The 22088-nt window shown below is 33.4% G+C and overlaps 1 protein-coding gene across 1 annotated transcript; it reads left to right on the top strand.

Moving 5' to 3' along the window:
• The first annotated feature begins 480 nt into the window (after positions 1-480).
• Positions 481-16623, top strand: SDG14 (SET domain protein 14). Its single transcript, XM_028270603.2, has 23 exons — positions 481-1914; positions 2039-2094; positions 2177-2363; positions 4282-4410; positions 4507-4575; positions 4654-4722; positions 4834-4925; positions 5055-5147; positions 5434-5569; positions 6463-6535; positions 6672-6771; positions 6920-7044; positions 7136-7281; positions 8836-8940; positions 13131-13195; positions 14133-14361; positions 14599-14685; positions 14841-14897; positions 14979-15068; positions 15386-15472; positions 15871-15945; positions 16044-16144; positions 16281-16623. The coding sequence occupies exons 1-23, from the start codon at positions 1033-1035 to the stop codon at positions 16369-16371; spliced, it is 3144 nt and encodes a 1047-aa protein (XP_028126404.2). The 5' UTR covers positions 481-1032; the 3' UTR covers positions 16372-16623.
• The last annotated feature ends 5465 nt before the right edge of the window (positions 16624-22088 follow it).

The following is a 22088-nucleotide window of genomic DNA, read 5'->3' as shown; positions in this document are numbered from 1 at the left end:
AGAAATACAAACCAAACGAACCCGACATATTTAATGCAGATCTTCCCTTTTCAAAACACATTTATGAGAAAAAGATTAATGATTTTTCTTAAACAGTAACTATTTTTTTGATGAATTTATTTTTTTGTTGTTTATAATTTTTGTTAAATTATTTATTTGGCCCTTTAAAATTTTATTATTTTCATTTTCTTAATTGGTATATTAGTTATTTTTATTTTAATAAAACTGCTTTATATGTTTTTAAAAAAAAAAAAAAACTTTTTAGGTATAAAAATATTTTTATAAAAAATAAATTATAAAAATGAAACCAAAATTTCGGCCGCACACCACATTTTGTTTTGGCGCTTGACCTTCGTCTCCCTCGCAATTTTCCATTACGGCTTCGAAATTTCGCCCCAAATTTTGTTGGAGCCCAAAACCAAAAAACAAAGAAAAAAAAAAGAAAAAACAGACACACACGCGCGCCAACAACACACCCCATAAAAGCTCCAAAACAACTTGAAAACCAGTCCTACATTAAAAAAATAAAAAACTTGTTTTTATTTTTATTATTTAAATAATCAAAAAAACTCGCACCCTACCCACGCACCACGTATATAATCTGCCTTCCTCGTCTCTCCGACGGACAGATCTCTCGTCGACTACTCAACAGCTATCAGTTTCTCATCCTCCAATTCGATTCCTTTTTCTTTGTCAATTTTCCTTTTTGTTTTCCTGGAAAATTCTTGTTTCTTCCTTACCCAAACATCGAATTCTCTCCGATTCGGTTCGCGGAAGAAAAAGATTCCGTCGGATTTCGTTGAATTTCGTCAGTTTACTGTTACATTGTGGGAATTAGGGTTTCGGAGGAGATTGACGTGAACTGGGTTGATTTTGGAATCGTGCTTAATAGGATAATTTTGGGTTCAAATTGGGGAACAATTCGGCGAGATTCTGAGGTTTGGTGTTTGTTTGAATCGAAGTTTGTTGTGAAATTAGGGTTATGTTGTTGATTCGGGAAGCGAATTCGATAGGTTAAAATGTTTGGAGAAGATGATTTTTAGACGGACGATGAAATTCGAAATGCAGAACCTCAAGCGGTGCATGGCGGAGGACATTGATTCGGAAGAGGAGGAGAGAGAGGCGGGTTCTGTCAATCCGAAGAAGCAGAAGAAAAATGGGTTTTACTCAGTTCCCGTGAAGAAGGGCTTCGATAGGATTCATGGCGATGAAGGAGGTTACAGTAGCGTCGTGGATTCTTGTTGCAACGGAGTTTCGTATCTTGCCGTCGAAGTTGAATCGGATTTCAACAACCCTAATAATGGAAATCAGAGTCGTCCTCCGCTTTTGAGATCGTCGCGAGGACGTGTTCAGGTACTTCCGTCTCGATTCAATGACTCTGTTATCGATTCATGGAAGAAGAAGAACTGTTCTACACTTGATGATGATAACGAATCGTGTTTTGATGGTAGTGAAACTGCAATGTTCAATAAAAAGAGAATTATACGTGAATTGGGAGACAAGTGTAGTTTACAAAAACATAGTTTTAATCCGTTTTCTGTGGAAGTAGAGGAGGAGGGAGCAATTGGGTGCAATGGGTTCAAGGATTTGAGTTCTCGAAGCTCTGTAACATCGATTCATGAGGAGAACAGTTCACCTTTGTTAGAAGCTGATGAGTATGTTCCAAGGCTGCCTAGTAATTTTAGCGGTGAAGAGAAATCGGCAGGGAAAGCTTCGAAGAGGACGGACTTTTATAAGCCAGAGGACTTTGTTTTAGGTGATATCGTTTGGGCAAAATCAGGGAAGAAATACCCGGCTTGGCCGGCTATTGTGATCGATCCCCTTTGGCAAGCTCCTAAGCCGGTCCTGAAGGCTTGTGTTCCCGGCACCATCTGTGTTATGTATTATGGATTTTCAAAAAATGGAAAACAAAGGGTTCTCTCTCTCTCTCTCTCTCTCTCTCTCTCTCTAAACAAACATTCATATATATATATATATATATATATATATATATATATATATATATATTTGGTGGACCTAAATTGATTGTTATTTGCAGGACTATGCATGGGTGAAAGATGGAATGATTTTCCCATTCTTAGAGTACATGGACAGGTGAGTACGATATGGGTTTTAATAAAATTGCAATTTCATTGTGATTAGGATATTGGGTTTCACCAAAATTTCTCTTGTTCAGATTTCGGACGCAGACACAGTTGTATGGCAGCAAGCCAATAGATTTTCAAATGGCAATAGACGAGGCAATTTTAGCAGAAAATGGTTACACTGATACAGGACTTGAAACTGATCCTGCAACAAATCACATTGAAATTCAAGAGGCAACTGGTTCCAATCATGATCAAGAGGGCTGGTCTCATAGCCAGGCAAGTTGCAGATCCCAATTTTGTCTTCATTGATTCCAACTTTTTGCTAATAATTGATGATTGAAAAAAGTTTTTTGGGGCACAATTAAAGGGAATGTAGAAGTCTATCAACATAGCTGAGTTCTTTCTATTTTTTTAATTTTTTGGAGCATGATTTTAAAATTATTCTTCTGAATTACTTCAGGGTTACAGTTTATGTTTTTTAGTTTATTGCTATTGTTAGGTTGATGTTACTTAAATATTTTGTTAGGTTGATGTTTCAAAGGTCTGTAAATGGGTTTCAATTGTTGAGTGACAAGATAGTTTTCAGGAAGGTTGGACATATCCAGCCAACTTCATCATGACATCAGAATATCAGATGCTACTCTAAAATAAAATCTCTTGCGCTGACTTGTTGCAGATGAAATGGCGTTGCTTTTGGAATGTCACCAACCTATTTGATAACAAGATTGTTACCTGATTAGAGATCTTAAGCTTATAGGTCACTGGTAGGCCTTAAGCCCTATATAGGCCTTAGGCCCTCTCCTGTCGAACAATTTTTTACTTAAATTTGAGTAAAAGCTTTTTTCATATGAAGCACTCCAACGGAACTTAGATTCAACCGTAAATTTAAGTATAAGCTTCAGTAGTGGCAAAGTTGTAAATTTGAAACAGAGCCGGCCTTGGGCATAGGCCCACAAGGCCATGGCCTAAGGCCCCTCAAAATAGACCCAAAAAAAGGGCTCCTTCCTATTATAATATATTAGTTATATTTTAAGTTCAAAAAAAATTTAAAGAAGGCCCAAACTAACTTAAAATAAATTGACCGATTAAAAAATTTAAAGGCCTATTCGAAAAAATTAGCATTGCTATCCATTGAAAATAAATTCAAAAAAGGGACCTCTCCTATTATAGTTTAGTGTAATATATTAAGTATATTTTAAGTCCAAAAAAAATTAAAGAAGGCCCAAATTAACTTAAAATAAATTGATCCATTAAAAAATTGAAAGACCGATTTAAAATAATTAGTATTGTCATCCATTGAAAATGATTTTTCAAAAAAAACTAAAGTATGCAAGTATTATTGATTTATTTGCTTCTAAAAATGCAAGAAGAGCGAGGATCAAGCAATACTTATTAGTTGTTGTAATGTAATGCTAAGTATGTTTTGTGATTTTGATGCAAATCTTTTGTCCTTTACTTTCAAATTTTATTTTATTTATTTATTATTTATTATTATTATTTTTTTCATTCAATGAAAAAAACAAATGTGAAGAGCCCTAGAAATTTATTAGTTGATTATCGGTTTTGGATCCCGAAAATCTCAGGACCGGCCCTGATTTGAAAGCTACAAAATGGTCTTAAAAAATTTGAGTCTCCCTTGATTTGGGTTAAAAAAAAAAGGGTAATACTCTATTTGATATAAGTTTGAGTCAAAGAGTGGAGTGGTTTTTGAGTAATTTTACCAAATTTTAAATTTGATATAGGTTTGAGTTAAGGGTTGGAGATGCCCTTAGAAAGTGCTAATGTTGAGCTTTATTGAAACCATCTGGTTAAATATATTTAGAGAGCTTTTCTACTTTCCTTGTGGACTCAAGGACTTGGTGTTGGTTGATTATATGGCTTATGCTAGATTTTAGGGTCTTCAAAGTTGAAGATAGTGATGTTCTTCCTTCCTCGTCATCTCTTCCCACATGAGTGTATACGTAATGATAAAATGGAAAATAACAGGAAAGCAACTGAATAAGACCAGGGTTCTGTATACGAGCTACAGTGAACCATTTTCATTTAACATTGACAAAATGCAAAGTGCTGCTTTATAATGCATATGCAGATGTCCTTAACATTATCTTTTGAATTTTAACCTTTTAAGTTATTAGTTCAACTGAAGTACTTTCAAATTGTTGTTTAATTGCTCCTGATATATTTTACTTTGCAGGATGCATATTATAAGAAGAAGGACACACAACTTTGTCACAGCTGTGGCTTGATTCTGCCATGCAAAACAACGAAGAAAAAGAAGGGCTCAACTTGTGAAGTACAGTATTTATGCGAACATTGTGCTAAGGTTAATATGAAATGCCTAAATTTGTTTTAAAGTTTACTTTTAATTAGATTAAAATACAATGTTTTTATGTTATGTACGCATGAATGGTTTTCACAGTTATGGAAATCAAAACAATATTGTGGTGTATGCAAGAAGATTTGGCATCATTCAGATGGTGGGAGCTGGGTGAGATAATCAGCATTGTATTTAATTTTGTATCATTCTCTTCTGAAAGATTATTTAATTAATGGATGTTTTCTTTAGGTATGCTGTGATGGTTGCAATGTTTGGGTGCATGCTGAGTGTGCCAAAATTTGTGGCAAACTTTTAAAGGTCTGCCCTTGTACCATGCTTGATCTGCAATCTTAGGGTTTGCATTTTTCTATATCTGTCTTGCATGACTTTGTGATGTGGAAGAGTTACTGAATGGATTAAATTTTGAAGGATCTGGAGCACACTGATTATTACTGCCCTGAGTGCAAAGGAGAGTCTAATTGTGAACTATTGGTTACAGAAAAACAGCAGTCAAAAGTCAGGTACATTAGCATACATGGAATTTATCTTATCTGCAATCTGCTTGTGAGCAACGTTGTATGTTACTTTCTTAAAGCTCTTTTGGATGTTGGAAGTTTTATGCTTAATGATGTGATTGATCATTTAAACAGGCCTACTGAAAACAGTGGTCAAACTGTGATGCCTGAAAAAGTAACTGTTGTCTGCACTGGAATGGAAGGGATCTATTTTCCAAGTCTTCATTTGTAAGTTCTGACCCATAACATAAAGGATGATTTTTACATGGATTCTTATAATGTTCTTTACTCTCCTGGAAAATACCTGCTAGAATCTAGGATGCAGTTAATCTTTACCTATGTTAGATGGACTTGGGTGGAGGGTCAAGTATGGGTATGTGTCCAACTGTTGAATTCGTCTAATTCTTAAGCACCGATTTCGAACTTGGTTTATCAATTTGGCTTGTATCTGTGATGTATTGTAAAAGAAAATTAGGTATGATGTTTAATTTGCTTATGTTTTCTTCATCTTTAGAGTTGAGTGCAAGTGTGGTTCATGTGGAACAAAGAAACAAACAGTTGGTGAATGGGAACGACATACAGGTTCTAGAGCGAAAAAATGGAAGGTTAGCATCAAAGTGAAGGGTTCAACTCTAACGCTGGAGAAATGGGTTTGTACCAGATCCTTTCATTCTGAAGCTTTACCTAATTATCTTGTCTAATCTGTTTTTTGACTTGTTTATTCAGTTTAATAGTAACAGGCTATGATAATAAACTGCTTTTTTTATTGGTGAGTACGGGTTGTTCTATGCATCAAATGCATGGTTGACATCATGTGAATATCACATTATATTCTAATATTCTGAATTTTTGTTGCATCTTTTCTCTATTCTGGATCGAGGTAATAACCAAATTGAGTGTTGTAGCTTGCTGGAGGATGGTAGATAATGTCTACTTGTTACTTCACTATTTTGTGTTTAAATTGTTCCTCTATAGTGAGTGTTAAGCATTATATTTAAACTTGGTAAAATGGGTTATCCATTGGCTAGATGCACATATGTTAGTTATCCTGCCTTTGTTAAGATATTATTATTCTGTATTCTGAAACTGTTCTATTTAGCCTTGATTTATATGTGTTTTGGTTTTGGAATGTCGGATGCTTGTAGCATGAACATGTAATGTGTTTCTGTGAAACTATGAGCTTGTAACATCTGGTATTATAACACATTTTTTAATTCTGTTTTTGAGCTCCCCTTCCCATCTTTGACTTCTGAAGATGGAGACTTTTCGTCTTTTGTAGGCTAACTTGATGCTTCCTTCGTAACTCCCGGAACTTCTTTGTAGTGGCTCCCTTCCATGCCTCATTTCATAGGGAACCTCAAAGTGGCTATGTTTCATTATATTCCATCCATATCCCAATTCCATTCATTTAATATCCCTTTGGTGTCATTGACATAACAAATGTTGTTTCTAGTCTATCTTTTTCTATGGAAAGTTTAAAAATCATCATATGATAATCCAGTAATATGGTTAATGAATTGACACTATGCATATATCCTTGCAGATCGCAGAGTATAATGCAAATGGCTTTAATCCGCTGAAGTTAAATAAACAGCAGCTACTTTCTTTTCTCCAAGGTAACACTGTACTTCACTGAAATTTTTACACATTGAAGTTGTTTATGTATTATTTGTTGAACATGGAGTGAGAGCATTTGTTGGGTAAATCTTACTGAGCAGTTAATTGATTTTGCCACTGTTTTTACTGTGACAGAGAAATATGAACCTGTTCATGCAAAGTGGACAACAGAACGATGTGCTATATGTAGATGGGTTGAGGATTGGGACTATAACAAAATTGTTATTTGCAACAGGTGTTACTATTCTTCATGAATCTTTATGCTTAATCATCACATTTTATGCATTTGAATTACAATTTATTTGCTGAGATGAGATAGCACCTGATTTAGGCACTCTAGTCGAATCATTGAGTCAATTTTATTGTTAACTTGTTGAGTTCAGGTGTCAAATAGCAGTCCATCAAGAGTGCTATGGAGCAAACAATGTTCAGGATTTTACATCATGGGTTTGCAGAGCATGCGAAACTCCTAATGTTGAGAGGGAGTGTTGTCTCTGCCCTGTTAAAGGCATTCCCGTTGATATCCTTATTTATGCGTTAAATACCCAGTTTCATTTTCTGTTTTTTGATTCTTATAGATTTGAATGCTGCATCTGCAGGGGGAGCTTTGAAACCAACTGATGTTGACTCCCTGTGGGTCCATGTCACATGTGCTTGGTTCCAGCCTGAAGTTGCTTTTGTAGATGCTGAGAAGATGGAGCCTGCAGTTGGAATTCTTAGAATTCCATCACATTCTTTTGTAAAGGTATGAGTCTTATTTAAAATCATTGTAGAAATGGTGTTTCTAACTGACACAGTGACGCAATAAAATTTTCTGACAGCAGTGCTTCAAGGCTGGAATATAATTTAGTGTTATACTGTTATTAGATTATTTTTTTTTTAATATTATCATTGAAGAATTATTATTCATAAATATGACAAAATAAATATATAAAATTATATATCCGCGTGGTGTCCTTTTTTTCCAAAAAAATTACCATGTTAAAGTGTCCGTGCTTCTTATACCAGCAAAACATGCGGTTTTAGCTGGTTTGAAATAGTTTGGATGTGCCTTTGTTGAGTTTTGAAGCAATATGGGTGGTGAATCGTCAACTAGAATGCAAATTGACGGATTGAGTTTTAATCCATGATTAATCTGTGGATCAATTAATTTCAGTTCATGAATTCCCCCAGCCACTGATGGATTAGCCAATAATTGAATAACACATAAACTACTAGTGTACCACGTTCACCTAGTATCCTCCATCACCTCGCTGGCTCGTTGTGTGTCCGTGTATAATAATAAAACAACAATGCTTTTTGAAGGATTTGAATTTGAACCTGTCACTTTTATGAATTAAGAGAAGCTTCTGTTGCACCACTCGACTCCATTTTTTGTTATTTGTTTACGTGTCTTGATTTTATTGAACTTACAAAAAATTAAGTACTGAATCAGCTAGTAAAAGCATCTAGATATTTAGTATAAAAATTATTTGACTCAAATTATGCAAATAATTACTAATATAATCTTAATTATATTAAAATATAACAATACTTAAATAAATTATTTTTTTTAAAAATAATATGATATATAAAATTATATATTATAGATGCTCTCAAGGTGCCCTCGATCTTTGCCAAATTAGTTACTTGGGCATGGACGCACTAGCATGATAATTTTGAAAAAATAGAAGACATGGCATGTGAGGGACACGTGCAAAAGATATATTTGTATTATTTTTCATATATATGATTTTCATTCAAAGATGATAAACATTAATTTCTTAGGTTTAAAGTAGGAGGGATTAATATGTATAAATTTATGTTGTATCCAAATTTATTTTTTCTAACTTGTTACGTGTGTTCACCTAAGTGTCCGAAGTGTGTCTGGGTCAATTTTTTGAAAAAAATAGTAGGACACAAAGTGTTTGACAAGTGTCAGTGTTTGACAGGCACTCCAACTTCTTGGAAGTGTATATGCTTCTGATTTTAGAGTATATGTTAGATGATAAATGTATAATTGCTATTTAGTGGAACAATTTGCCATTGTTCCTAGGAAAATGTTATGTCTTTGGTTTTTTCACCTCCTCTACATGAATCCACACAAAAAATGACAATTGTACATCTAGGATCCACCATATTTAGAAACAAAATGGACCGACTATTATTTTTTAAATATGATGGCTCCTGCATGTACACAGTGTTTGTTGTGTGAATCTACATAGGAGGCTGAAAAAAAACACCGTGAAATTCATCTGGTGATATGCGCTCATGTTTCTAACCTTCTATTTTAAATGTGATACATTTGTTTGAACTGCAGCCATGTGTTATTTGCAAGCAGACTCATGGTTCTTGCACTCAGTGTTACAAGTGTGCCACTGCTTTTCATTCAATGTGTGCATTGAGAGCAGGATATCGCATGGAAGTAAGTTTGCCATGTTTCTTTTTCTATTTATGAACAAATAATTTTGAGAAACTACACTATTTTTATAGGCTACTTAAGCTATTGAAATTATTATTTGGAGTTCAGAATGGTTTGCAATAAATTTACAACACGTCTGTATTCATATGCATTTTAGGATGATTATCTCATTACAGTTCTCGAGTTGGAATAAATAAACGGAATACCTTGTCTATGGTGTTTAATAGAAATCTGTTTTCATATTTGAATGACCATCAGATCATTGCATCTTATTCTGTTCATGTTTGTCAAAGGGGCAAGATCTTATAAGCAATGATTGACGTAATATGGATCCATACTACCAGAAATGCCATAATTGATTCTCATGGTATCCATTGCTGTAGTAAAAGGGTTGTAGTATTATGCTCATTTGTAGCATCTTTGAGATCTATACAAATTGTACAGTGTGCGTGGTATTTATAGAAAGGGTTGATAGAATAAAGCTGAAAAGGGTGCTCTCAACCAACTAGAATTCCATGATCACTGAATTGATTGTGCCAATGCACAATGCACCTTTGTAATTCCTGTAAAAATTTATGTATTATTGATTGATGTTTATTGATATATTACAAGATGCATTAATTACAATTCCTATACAATCTATATATAGAAGAAAATGTGGTAGTAGGTGTAGTGGAGGTGATAGTGGGTTAGGTGAAGTGGAGTGTGTAGTGGAGTAGAGGTAGGTGAAGTGGAGTGTGTAGTGGAGTAGGTGAAGGTAATGTGGTAGTAGGTGTAGTGGAGGTGATAGTGGGTTAGGTGAAGTGGAGTGTGTAGTGGAGTAGAGGTAGGTGAAGTGGAGTGTGTAGTGGAGTAGGTGAAGGTAAAGATGGGAAATTCTAACAGCCCCCCGCAAACTCAAGGAGGAGAGAAACTAACCAACTTGAGTTTGGAGAGAGTAACAAAACAAGAAAATACATAAAAATAAAAAAGGATAGGAGACACTGTATGGTCGTGTCAGACCGTTGGTGAAGACACTGTATGGGGTGTCATAACGTTGTAGAGGACACTGTATGGTGGTGTCAGACCGATGTAGAAGACAGTTTATGGGGTCATGTCGGACCGTTGTAGAAGACAATGTTGTGACAGTTTACGGAGTCTTGCTGGACCCTTGTAGAAACTAACCGGAATCAATGTCGGGACAGTTTACAGAGTCTTGTCGGACCCATAAAGGAGCTAACCGGAATCAATGTCGGGACAGTTTACAGAGTCTTGTCGGACACTTGTAAAAACTAACCGGAATCAATGTCGGGACAGTTTACAGAGTCTTGTCGGACTCTTAAAAAGTTGCACCCTCAAAAGGTGTGCCCAATTTTGTCAAAAGGCGTGCCATCAAAAGGCGTGCCCAATTCATCAAAAGGCGTGCCATCAAAAGGCGTGCCATCAAAAGGCGTGTCCACTTTGTCAAAAGATGTGCCATGAAAAGGCGTGCCAGTTTGTCGGGCGGCAAGAGGCGCGCGATACGCGTGGCTGCCTCGGCTATTTAACCAAGACGAAGGCTGAGGCTGAGGCATACCATTCTGAAACCTCTGAAACCAACCCTTCGCTGAAAAAACTCTGCCTCTGCGGAGAGAGAAACTGTGGAACACTTTGTTGCCATTCTGTCACCAACCCTTCCGAACATTACCAGTCTGAAATTGCTATTTCGCTGAAACACTTAGCAACCCAAAAACATGGCCTCTTCTTCCTGTCCAGCTACCCAGAACCTGCTCACGCTCTTTCCAGAACTGAACGAGCCCACAAGAGAAATAACTGGTGCGGTGGCCAGTGAACCTCAACCAAACACCTCTGGTTTTGCTCCATTGAACTTTCCGATGCGGTCGGTGGAGCAAAAAATGGCGGTGCAAACTGATATTGAGGCTAATCAGTATACTCTGAAGTCATGCGTGGAAACCATGACGGCGGTCACAAATTTGTCGAACCGGCTGCAGAGTAGGACAAATGAGGTGCAGCAGTTAAACGCCCAACTGGCTCTGCTCCAGCGCATGTATAAGGATGCGCGAGCAGAGATAAGTGTGCTAAAGGCGGAAAATAAGGAGCTGAAGCGGAAGGCCACCGTGATGTTTCGATTTGGAGGTCCGCCATATGCTGCAGTGGAGGAGTACGGGGGAGTGAACGTGCTCGGTGGACTAGGAAGCACGGAGGCAACACCGGCAAGGGCCACCCAGGACGGAGGCAAGAAGAAAAGACCGGCGGCTGAGTAGAGAAGAAAAAATCCCACTGTGGGTGTGGTAGTTTTGTTTTTGTTTGTGTGGGTTTTTTTTTTTTTTTTTTTTTTTTTTGATGTAAAAGTGTGATCGGGGTTGATCCCCTGATATGAATAAAATGACAAGGTTGTGGAATGTTGTTGGTGTTATTTTGTGGTGTTGTTTTGTTTAATAAGAAAAATAAAATAAAAGAAAATAATGGATAAAGAAAATAGAGAAAAATATTTGTGGATGGGTGATAAGAAAAACAGCAGTGTGATTTTTTTTTTTTTTTTTTTTTTTTTTTTTTTGTGGAATATAAAATAAATAATAATAAGAGAATGAAAAACGGGTGATGCTTACTAACAAGGGATAGGGAAAATATATTATAATAAAATAAATATATATATATATATATATATATATATATATATATATATATATATATATATATATATTAAAATAAAAGAAAAGGGTGAAAGAACGTGGATGAAATAAATTAAGAGAAAGGAGAGATATGATTAAAGTGGGTTTGAAAGTGGGAAAAGATGAGAGAGAGAGGGAGATAGAGTGGGTGCATGATGATGATGTTGGGTCCATGGAGAGAGAGAGAGAGAGGGATGTCCAAGAAGCTTGTGCTTTTGACAGTTACACATTACCCAAGCTGTATGTGAAGATGCATGTTACTGTCTTACACTTCTACAGGCTTGGTATTCTTTGTGGGGCACTTGCAACACGTGACATTGAAAATTGTATTCGAAAATGATGACATCTCCAACATGAAACGTCTTGGAAGCAGCCCAGGCCTTGTAATCAATATTCCCAATGATGGTTCAACCAGTGGAGTCCCCAACCTTGTACACTGCTGCCATTGAAACCTTCAAGCCAGCAAACATGGCTACCAACAACAGAGCCACAGCTCTACACCCCACACCCAAATCCATGGCTAAGAGAGAGAGAGCAAATCGGGAAAAAAACAACAGTGACGAGCAGAAAAGCAGCGCCAGAAACGCCAACGACGAGTAAGAGTACAACCACGGATATGTGAGAGGCGAGGTGAACGGCGATAGAGGCTAGACGATGATGCGGGTGCCGCCGCCGACATAGCGGAGGAGGGGTGTAAGAAAATGTTGGAGCCTGTGCTTTATGCTAAGGAGAGATGAGAAGGTGGTACGGCGGGTCACGGCGATGATGCGGGTGCCGCCGCCGACATAGCGGAGTTGGTTGTCGTGGGGCCGGGGAAGGATCTTGCCGCCGAAGCTGCACATGAGGCGTACATGTGGCTGGGTGATGGTGTCGATGCTCTGATCTTGAAGGTGAATGTTGAAGAAGTCAAGGTATGTGTAGAAAATAAGCGGAATAGGTTGAGGTCCGGCGGGCGGCCAAGGCGAGGTTGCCGCCCGCCGGTGAAGCGAGAAATACTAAGGTCTTAACCTTGCTCTGATACCATGTAAAAATTTATGTATTATTGATTGATGTTTATTGATATATTACAAGATGCATTAATTACAATTCCTATACAATCTATATATAGAAGAAAATGTGGTAGTAGGTGTAGTGGAGGTGATAGTGGGTTAGGTGAAGTGGAGTGTGTAGTGGAGTAGAGGTAGGTGAAGTGGAGTGTGTAGTGGAGTAGGTGAAGGTAATGTGGTAGTAGGTGTAGTGGAGGTGATAGTGGGTTAGGTGAAGTGGAGTGTGTAGTGGAGTGTGTAGTGGAGTAGGTGAAGGTAAAGATGGGAAATTCTAACACTAACCGATGATATTCTGATATATAGCAAAAAAAGAGAATGTGCCAATTTAGTGGTGATAAATGAGTTATTTTAGACAAGACCAAAGATTCAAATTGACATGGTTATTGTGATATTTTAATGCTCAAAATGCTCTGTAAGATATCCCTTCACTTAACAGGGAATACTTTCCATTTTCTTTCCACTGCTAGGTTTGTGATTATCATGATTTGACTTTCAGATGCATTGCTTGGAGAAGAATGGGAAACAAATGACCAAATGGGTTTCATATTGTGCGGCTCACAGGTAGAATTTTGTCCCTCTTCTGTTTCCTTCAATTATTTTTCTTCTTCACCGTCGCTTCGTTTTTCACTTACATTTACAGTTTTTGGTGCAAAATAGATCCCATTTTTTTTATAATCTCTATAGCAGAGGTTAGCAGTCAGGTGTGAAATCTAGCTTGTTTTATAGGACGTTTATAAGGTGTGCTATGATTTATGGTTACATAATGGTGCTTGGTTAACATAGTCAAAAAATGAGAGTAGCTAAAATGATAATATTAAGATGGAGGATTACGGTTACCAGAAAAGAGAGATTAGGAAATGAATGCATTAGGGGAAGTTACAAACGCACCATTTGTAGATAAAAAGAAGCTAAAGTTGTTCAAGATGGTACCACGACCAACTACTGTCTCAGTATGGAGTGATTTGAACTATGTTGACGGTGCTAAAAGAAATAGGGGTAGGCCAAGGACACAAATTGAGACAGTAAGAAAGGACATAAGATATGTTATGTTAAATGCATATTGGTTAATAGAGTCAACTAGAAGAAAGTGATTCATTTAGCCTACCCGAAAAAATTGGGAAAGGGGCCTGTTGATTTGATTTTGAGATATTTTATGTTAAATGCATATGCATCTAAATGCGTCAAGTCGGTAACAGTAAATTCTGCAATTGATTGCTCGTTCACTGAAGTCATGGAAAAAGAGTTACTTTTTCTTTTTGATTCTCTTGCTTCCTTCTCTTACAAGTTCAAGGAGCACTAGACTAGTGCCATTTCTTTTTGGCTCTGGTCTGCTTTAAATGGCATGAATATTTGAATTTTGGATTCATTAATGCTTGGTAGCCACTAACCTGCCCCCAACCCTCTAACCCCACAAAGACAAGAAAAATGTAGGGTAGTTCTGGTTTTGCTTTGGCTATTGTAGATACTGTGTTTTCATACCTTGTTTGTTTTGGTGCAGGGACCCTAACCCAGACGGCGTGTTAATTATGCAGACTCCGGTTGGGGTATTCTCTACTGGAGGCTTGCTCCAAAACCAGAAGCAAGAACATTACTTCAGGGGTTCAAGGCTTGTTTCAACTAAGAGAGCAGAACTTCCTGATCTGTCAAATGATTCAAACGTGGATACTAATGACTTTGAGCCACTCTCTGCTGCAAGGTGTCGTATCTTTAGAAGATCAAACAATAAGGTATAATATATAATTTTTTCTTTATATGTGGCATTAGACGCCATTTTAATGCATCTTGAATGTTTATAATTAAGTTCTTTATTTATTTGTGATAATTCTTGTTACTTTCTTGCATGTTTTCCTATGTACCCTTGCGGTTTTTATGGTCAAGGCCAAGGGTCTCTCTCTCTTAGCTAGATTGTAACAGTATATTAACTGGGACCTATCTTTCATATATATCCCCTTACTGTTTTGTAGAATGCTGGAGCAGAACCAATATCCCACCGACTGAGGGGGCCAAGCCATCATTCTTTAGACGAGATAGATTCCTTAAACTCAGATGGAGTAATTTCAACACCTCAGTATATGGAGTTTCTTTATGCTTTCAAAAGATGCATTTGAACTTTTTTTCCTCAATTTTTTTTTATTAAGCAACTTTTGGTTAGCTTCCTTATAGGATAAATAAATTTGTAATTTACATGTTTTGTTACTTTCTATAGGAAGTTGAAGATCCAAAGGCTTTTGCTACATTCAGGGAACGGCTCAACCACTTGCAGGCAAACTTTCTTTCACTATGAGCTGTTATTGTTGCCTACTTTGTATAACTCTCATTCTACAAGTACTTTTGCATTTTTCAGAAAACAGAACGTTATCGGATTTGTTTTGGTAAATCTGGAATACATGGATGGGGCCTATTTGCACGTCAGAATATTCAAGAAGGAGAAATGGTACCCGTGTAGACTTGGAAAAAAGTCTATATCTTTGTGTGTGTGTGTGTGTTCCTTTATTACCAATGTCAAAAATCTTTTCTATGTTTGATGCATTCCATATGATGCATGTTGTTTTATAGACGTAGATATACATTTGGGTTTTGTATTTATTTTGAAATGATACTCTAATGCCCCAAACTGTTCCCTTCCATTCTCTGAAGTAGTTTCTTCAAGTATTGCATTACGCTGGAGTTTCTGTGGCATACTTTTATTTAATGTAATTTTTTTTCCTTGATAGTGATATAATCATTGATACTGGCAACATACATCTTCAGGTTCTTGAGTATCGTGGTGAGCAGGTGAGGCGTAGTGTTGCAGATTTAAGAGAAGCACGCTACCGGTTAGAAGGAAAAGATTGCTATGTGAGTTAATTCTTTATGATACTTTTTGTTCGCTTGTTTGTTTTTGTGTGCATGCATGCATGCATGTCAATTTTCAGTTTTCAATCTGTTCTCAATGTTTTTTTTTGATTTCACTAAGAACTTGAGATTTGAACAAAGTTTAAGTGACCTGCCAAATTGTCAATGTACTCTTTGAAGATTTCAAAACTTTAACTGAATTCATTTCTGGAATCTTTGTTTATCTGAGTAGGACTCTTTATTTTTGTTATTCCGATTTTACATTACTAGCATTTTGATTAAACCAAGCTAGTTTTTAATCAAGCTTGTTCAAAACACCTCTTATTTCAATGTTTATTGTTCTTGATTGCACTTGGTCAAGTGTGTTTTTGTATGTTCACTGTGATGAAATGTTTTTGCAGCTATTCAAGATCAGCGAGGAAGTAGTAATTGATGCTACAAATAAAGGAAATATAGGACGATTGATCAACCATTCTGTAAGTTTCTATTTTAGAAATTAGCGAATTTTGTTTATTTATCATATCAATTCACTAGTGTGTGCATGTGTATATATATAACATTTTACTTGCTGCAGTGCATGCCCAACTGCTATGCAAGGATCATGAGTATGGGTGAAGAAGAAAGTCGGATAGTTCTTATTGCCAAGACTGATGTGGCCGCTGGTGATGAGTTAACGTATGTGTCTCTGAATTCATTTTGCTTGAAATTTAGTTGCTTCAGTTTTGGTTTGAACAAGATCGATGAATTAAATCCAACCTTGACATTTCCTTTTATTCTTTCAATTGCATAATGTTTGGTCACTGTCTGACAGGTACGATTACTTGTTCGATACTGATGAGCGTGAAGAATCCAAAGTCCCCTGTTTATGTAGAGCTCCTAACTGTCGGAAATTCATGAATTAGGTTTACATGAAAAAAAAAGAAAAGAATGGACAGCTTTTTTTTTTTCTTCTTCAAGTGGCATTTGACCATCTCACAACCCATGAGATTTGGTGTGTTTACTATAGTGAATTTGTAATTCTTTTATAACCCCAACCATTTTTTGTAATTTGCTTTTTTAGTTACAATAACATGTGAATTCACCGACTATAGGCTGGTATTTTTGTAGATTTGCTGCCTGTCTTCTTATTAATGATTATAAATTTTTGCAGACAAGGTTGTGGAATCAACTCATGTTAAAATTACTTATTCAAAAAAAAAAAAAAAAAAAAGAAGCCTTGTTAAAATATTGCAATTTCTCAATCAAGTTTTTTGTTTTTTCCCTTTCCCTGTTAGATTGGGTTAACTTTCTAATGAAAAAATTTACCTTTCATTGCTGGAGTGTGGAAGGTAAGTTGAATGGGGAGATGAAGATCCACATATTCAGGGGGCAGATGAACATACGTGGATCGCCCTTCTCTATTGAAGGGGAGATGGTAGTGCTTGTAGTCAACAAATTCAGTTTAAATGTACGTTTTTAAAATTAAAGGAACTATAATAATATTTAAAATAGTTGAGGAATTGTCAACGTAATTAATCCATATATGCTTACATTCAAACCTAAATATGGTAGGACTAAAAAAAATCAATGTTCTCTTAATGAGTTGAAAATTTTGTCCTATTAAACCTTACATAATGATTGCCAATGGTGAAAATTTTATAAAATTATATATTTTTCCTAACTTTTTAAATAACATGAATTTTGAAATATTTATGTATAGAATCAAGTGTCCTTTTAATTTAATTATTTGGTTTATTGGCTGTGGCCATAGCAGGGTAGGGGCCTGGATTGGATTAGTATGAGTGTGGGTCTCGGTCACACTTTGTTTGGTGATGATTTAGTAGGGGGAATTAACAGTGTGAGGGGCTTAATAATCCCCTTCAAGGATTAGCTTGGCTAGATTTTGAATAAGGTTAGAAAAATAGTGAGTGGATCGAATTTATTTTATATATATTTTAAAAAATATATATTATATATTTTTTTATCAAGTACACTTATTTGCTTTAATTTTTTTTTAATATAGAAATAAATTTATTTATTTATTTTATATAAAAATAATTTAACAATCTTATCACTAACTATCTCTCATACTATCATCAAAACAAATTTATTTTTACTTAATCCCTTTACTAATAATTCCATTTAATTTAATCTATTAAACAAAGGTGACCTTTTTGTTAACAATTTGCCTTGAGCCCGTAAAACTTGGCCCACCCTTGTATGTAATAAACTCTTGATTTTAATTTAAAGTTTAAAATTATGTTTTTTTTTTTTTTTTTTTTTTTTTTTTTTGTGTGTGTGTGTTGGGGGGGGGGGGGGGGGGGTTACATCGGAAGAAAGTTTAAAATTATGTTTAGCTCCTGTATTTGTGAAGGGAAAATGTTATTATTAATTTTTTTACAAATTTAAGATCAGAAGAGAACCTATGTCAAATAGTTGAATATAGCTTACCTTTCAATATGCTCTAATTATGGCACAATTGTAATTATCTTAACATGTGAGACAAGTTATATTATGGGTAAATTACACTCACCTCCCCTTGAGGTTTCTACAATTATAGGGGTTTCCCTTATAGTTTCAATAATTACAAAAACTTCCCTTACTTTTTTCAACATTATCAAGATTCCATCTTTTCATTAATTTAAGTCAAACAGTGTTAACTTGGTTGTACAAATAACCATAATACCCTTTACACTTAATGCCCTTTAATTGTAATTTACCTATACATTAAATTATCATTTTATTTCTTGCAATTTTTTTTTTTTTTTTTGTATTTCCTTGACTTTGTATTTTTTTTTTCCCACTATAAATTTTGAACTTTTATAAGTTAAAAAATAAAAATAAAAATCAACCAATTAATGAAATTAAGAAAAAATATCCATATTTCTTATTTGAATTAATTTTGAGATTTAATTTAATAAAAATAATTTAAAGGGTTATTTTTTGATAAATTCTCTTTTTAAGTGTTTTATTTCATTTAACTTATATTCTTTTTTAGTATTCCATTGAAAAAAGACAAAAAGTCACTATCCTATTTAAGTCACATCATCTTATTTAAGTCACATCACCTCTCTAACACATCACTTCAAACCCAACCCAAACCCAACCCATATTTAATAAAAAAGTCAAAAAGTGCACTTATTTAGTCTTCCCAAACTAGGCCTAAATCTTGTTTAATATAATATGACCAAATCATTATTTCTAATTTTTTGCATATATTTCTATTTTGAAACTAATACATAACAATAGTCCATCATTTTATGAGGAAAAAAAATATCTCATTCATTCTAAAGAAAAAATCTTTCCATTATTTCATGGAGAAAATCTCTCTTGCATTCTATGGAGAAAATATCAAATTATGAATTTTGAACTTTTTTATAATTTGAAAATTTTAAAAATAGTGCAATAAAAATTCTAAATGAAAATTAAAATATAAGGTGAATATTCACGGAAAACAACAAATATACAACTGACTTTTGAAAAAAAAAAATATACTAAACTATAATTTGAATGTTACAATAAACAACAAGCATATAACTAACTTTTGAAAAAATAAAATTCATACCAAAATATAATGTGAATGTTCACAATTTATAATTAACATACAACTAGCCTTAAAAAAAAATAACTCATACCAATGTAAACATTTACATTGCAACATGAAAACATAAAACAAAATTGAAAAAAAGTGAAAATCAAGTATTTCAATTGTTTGATGGTAACAAAAATGATTGTTCAACTAACAAGCATAGTAACAAAAACAATAAACATACAATTAACTTTTGAAAAAATAAAAGTTATACTAAAATACAATGTGAATGTTCACAATTTACAATTAATATATAACTAGTTTTAAAAAAAATAAAATAAATTTATACCAATGTGAACATTCATACTACAACATGGAAACATAAAATAAAATTAAAAAAAATGTGAAAATCGACTACTTTAACTGTTCGATGATAGCAAAAATTATTGTTCAACCAACAAGTATAGTAAAAAAATAATAAACTATAACTAACTTTTGAAAAAAATAAAAAATAAAATAAAAAACTCATACCTAAATATAATGTGAATGTTTACAATTTACAATTAACATACAACTAATCTTAGAAAAACTAAATTTATACCAATGTGAACATTCATATTGCAGCATGCAACAAAATTGAAAGAAAAAAAATGACTGTTTCAATTGTTTAATGGTAACAAAAATGATTGTTTAAACAACAAGTATAATAACAAATAACCAATGATATGTAAGCATTCATATCTTGCAAATATATATAATTATGTCCATATCTATATTCCATCACTTATTTCTCAGACTTTCAAATAATGTGAAATGTGAATATTCACACTAATTGACAAAAAAATGGAAACAATGGCAACAATAGAATTAGAAATCCGCAAAAAACTTAATTATTCTAAAAAAAAAAAAAATATCACTCAAATCTTTATCTTCATCATCACCTTTATTATTATCACTATCATTAACAATCTATGTAGTTTACCATTCCACCAATCTAATCCAAATCAAATCAAACCAAACCAAACCAAACTTACCTCTGAAGAATATGTTTGTAACAAAAATGACTAGATATAAACAGAGCTTTGACTTACAATAATGGAGAAACATAGAGTTTCGAACACAGAGCAACAATGGATGAACATAGAATGTCAAGCACAAAGTGACAAAGGAGGAACACAAAACTTCACCGCAACAATGAAGGAATATAATATTATTTCAGCATCATGTGTAAACTAGAGTTTCTAAACCCTACCAAATAGAGAGTTTCGAAACCTTAGCACAATGAAACAATATCACAAATATGAATGGAATTAATCAAAAAGAAAAACGTTAATAACGGTAACTACCAAAATAGAAGTATCAACAAAAAGGAAATGTGCATATCATTTTTCTATGTAATACATATCAACAGTAGACACAAGGGTATAATAGTCTAAAAAAAATATAAATCAAGAAAAAATGACTTCATGGAATAAAAGTATAAATACATGAGACTAATTAGGTTATAATTTTTCTTAATAGACTTATTAGGTTAAAACACCTCCAAATGAGATTTTTCAATAAAAAAACCCTTATTGATGGAGATATAGATTTTAAATGTAATAAATAACAAATTATTTAAGTATTTTATTATTTTCAAAAAATTTATTTCATCAAGTAAAATCCTATTTTAATTAGATGTAAGAAATGACAAATTTAAATAGTTTATTATTCTCAAATCATTTTTTTTATCTTTCATTCCCTACATCTAATTTTAATTTATTGTAACGTGATTAGATATTTTCACTTTTATATTTATTTTTAAAAATTTTATTATTAAGGTGAAAAATATTGACTTATTTTTTCAATGATAATTAAAATTTGAGAATAATATAGGATTGTGAAAGATAAAATGATAATATTTTTTTTAATATATTTATGGGGTAACATTTGGTAATTTTTATAAGTCAAATTTTTTTAAAATTATAAATATGAAATGTTATTATATTTATTTTTCTTAAAAAAAAATTTAATACACAAGTATGTTTACCAAACAAAAGAAAAATTAATGTTTCGTAAGTTGCTATGATATTGGGTGATACTAGCAAACATTGATGAAAGAGAAAAAAAATTGAGGAAAAAGAATAGAGAAGAAAACAAATAATAATAATAAATTATAGGGCAAATTACACAAATAGTCCTTATAGTTTGAGGCTTGTAACACTTTGGTCCCTGACTTTTCAATTGTGACACATTTGATCCTGAATTTTGAATCTTGTTTCAAATAAGGACAATTGAATATATAATTAGATTTTTCAAGGGTAAAATTGTCAATTTGATAAAATATAAACTAATTTGAATAAAATAAATGTCAAACAAATATTTTTAAATTTTTTAAAATTATTTCTACCTACTAAAAATAAAATTATGTAAAATTGATAAATATTTTAGATATTTATTTATTTATTTTTACCAAATTAATTTTTATTATGTGTTTGGATGATGATCATGTAAAATTAATTTTAAAAATTTAATCATATAATTTTTATTAATTTTACATAATTTTATCACTGGTGGATAAAAATAATTTTTAAAAAATTAAAAATATTTTTTTGACATTTTTTTTGTCAAATTAATTTATATTTTATCAAATTGACGATTTTACCCTTGAAAAATCTAATGATATTTTCAATTGTCCTTATTTGGAACAAGATTCAAAATTCAGGGTCAAATGTGTCACAATTGAAAAGTCAAGGACCAAAGTGACACAAGTCCCAAAATATAGGGACTATTAGTGTAATTAACCCTAAATTATATGGTGTTGCTATTTGCTACGGTGACACTTTCTCCAAATATATATTTTTCATATATTTTTCATATGGAAGAAATAAATATATATGGAAAGAGAGGGACAATTTCTCCAAATATATATTTTTCATATGGAAGAAATAAATATATATGGAAAGAAAGGGACAATTTCTCCAAATATATATTTTTCATATGGAAAAAAATAATTAAATACCGATATGTATTTTTAAATTTTTATTCAAACTATAATTTCTCAAAATAATTATTTATAAAATTAAACATCTTTTATAATTTGTTTAGTAATTTTCAAATAAATGATTATAT

The sequence above is a fragment of the Camellia sinensis genome, chromosome 5 (assembly GCF_055761805.1).
Source record: "Camellia sinensis isolate YWXY chromosome 5, ASM5576180v1, whole genome shotgun sequence".
Lineage (NCBI taxonomy): Eukaryota > Viridiplantae > Streptophyta > Magnoliopsida > Ericales > Theaceae > Camellia > Camellia sinensis.
This window is presented reverse-complemented; position numbering and strand designations above follow the sequence as displayed.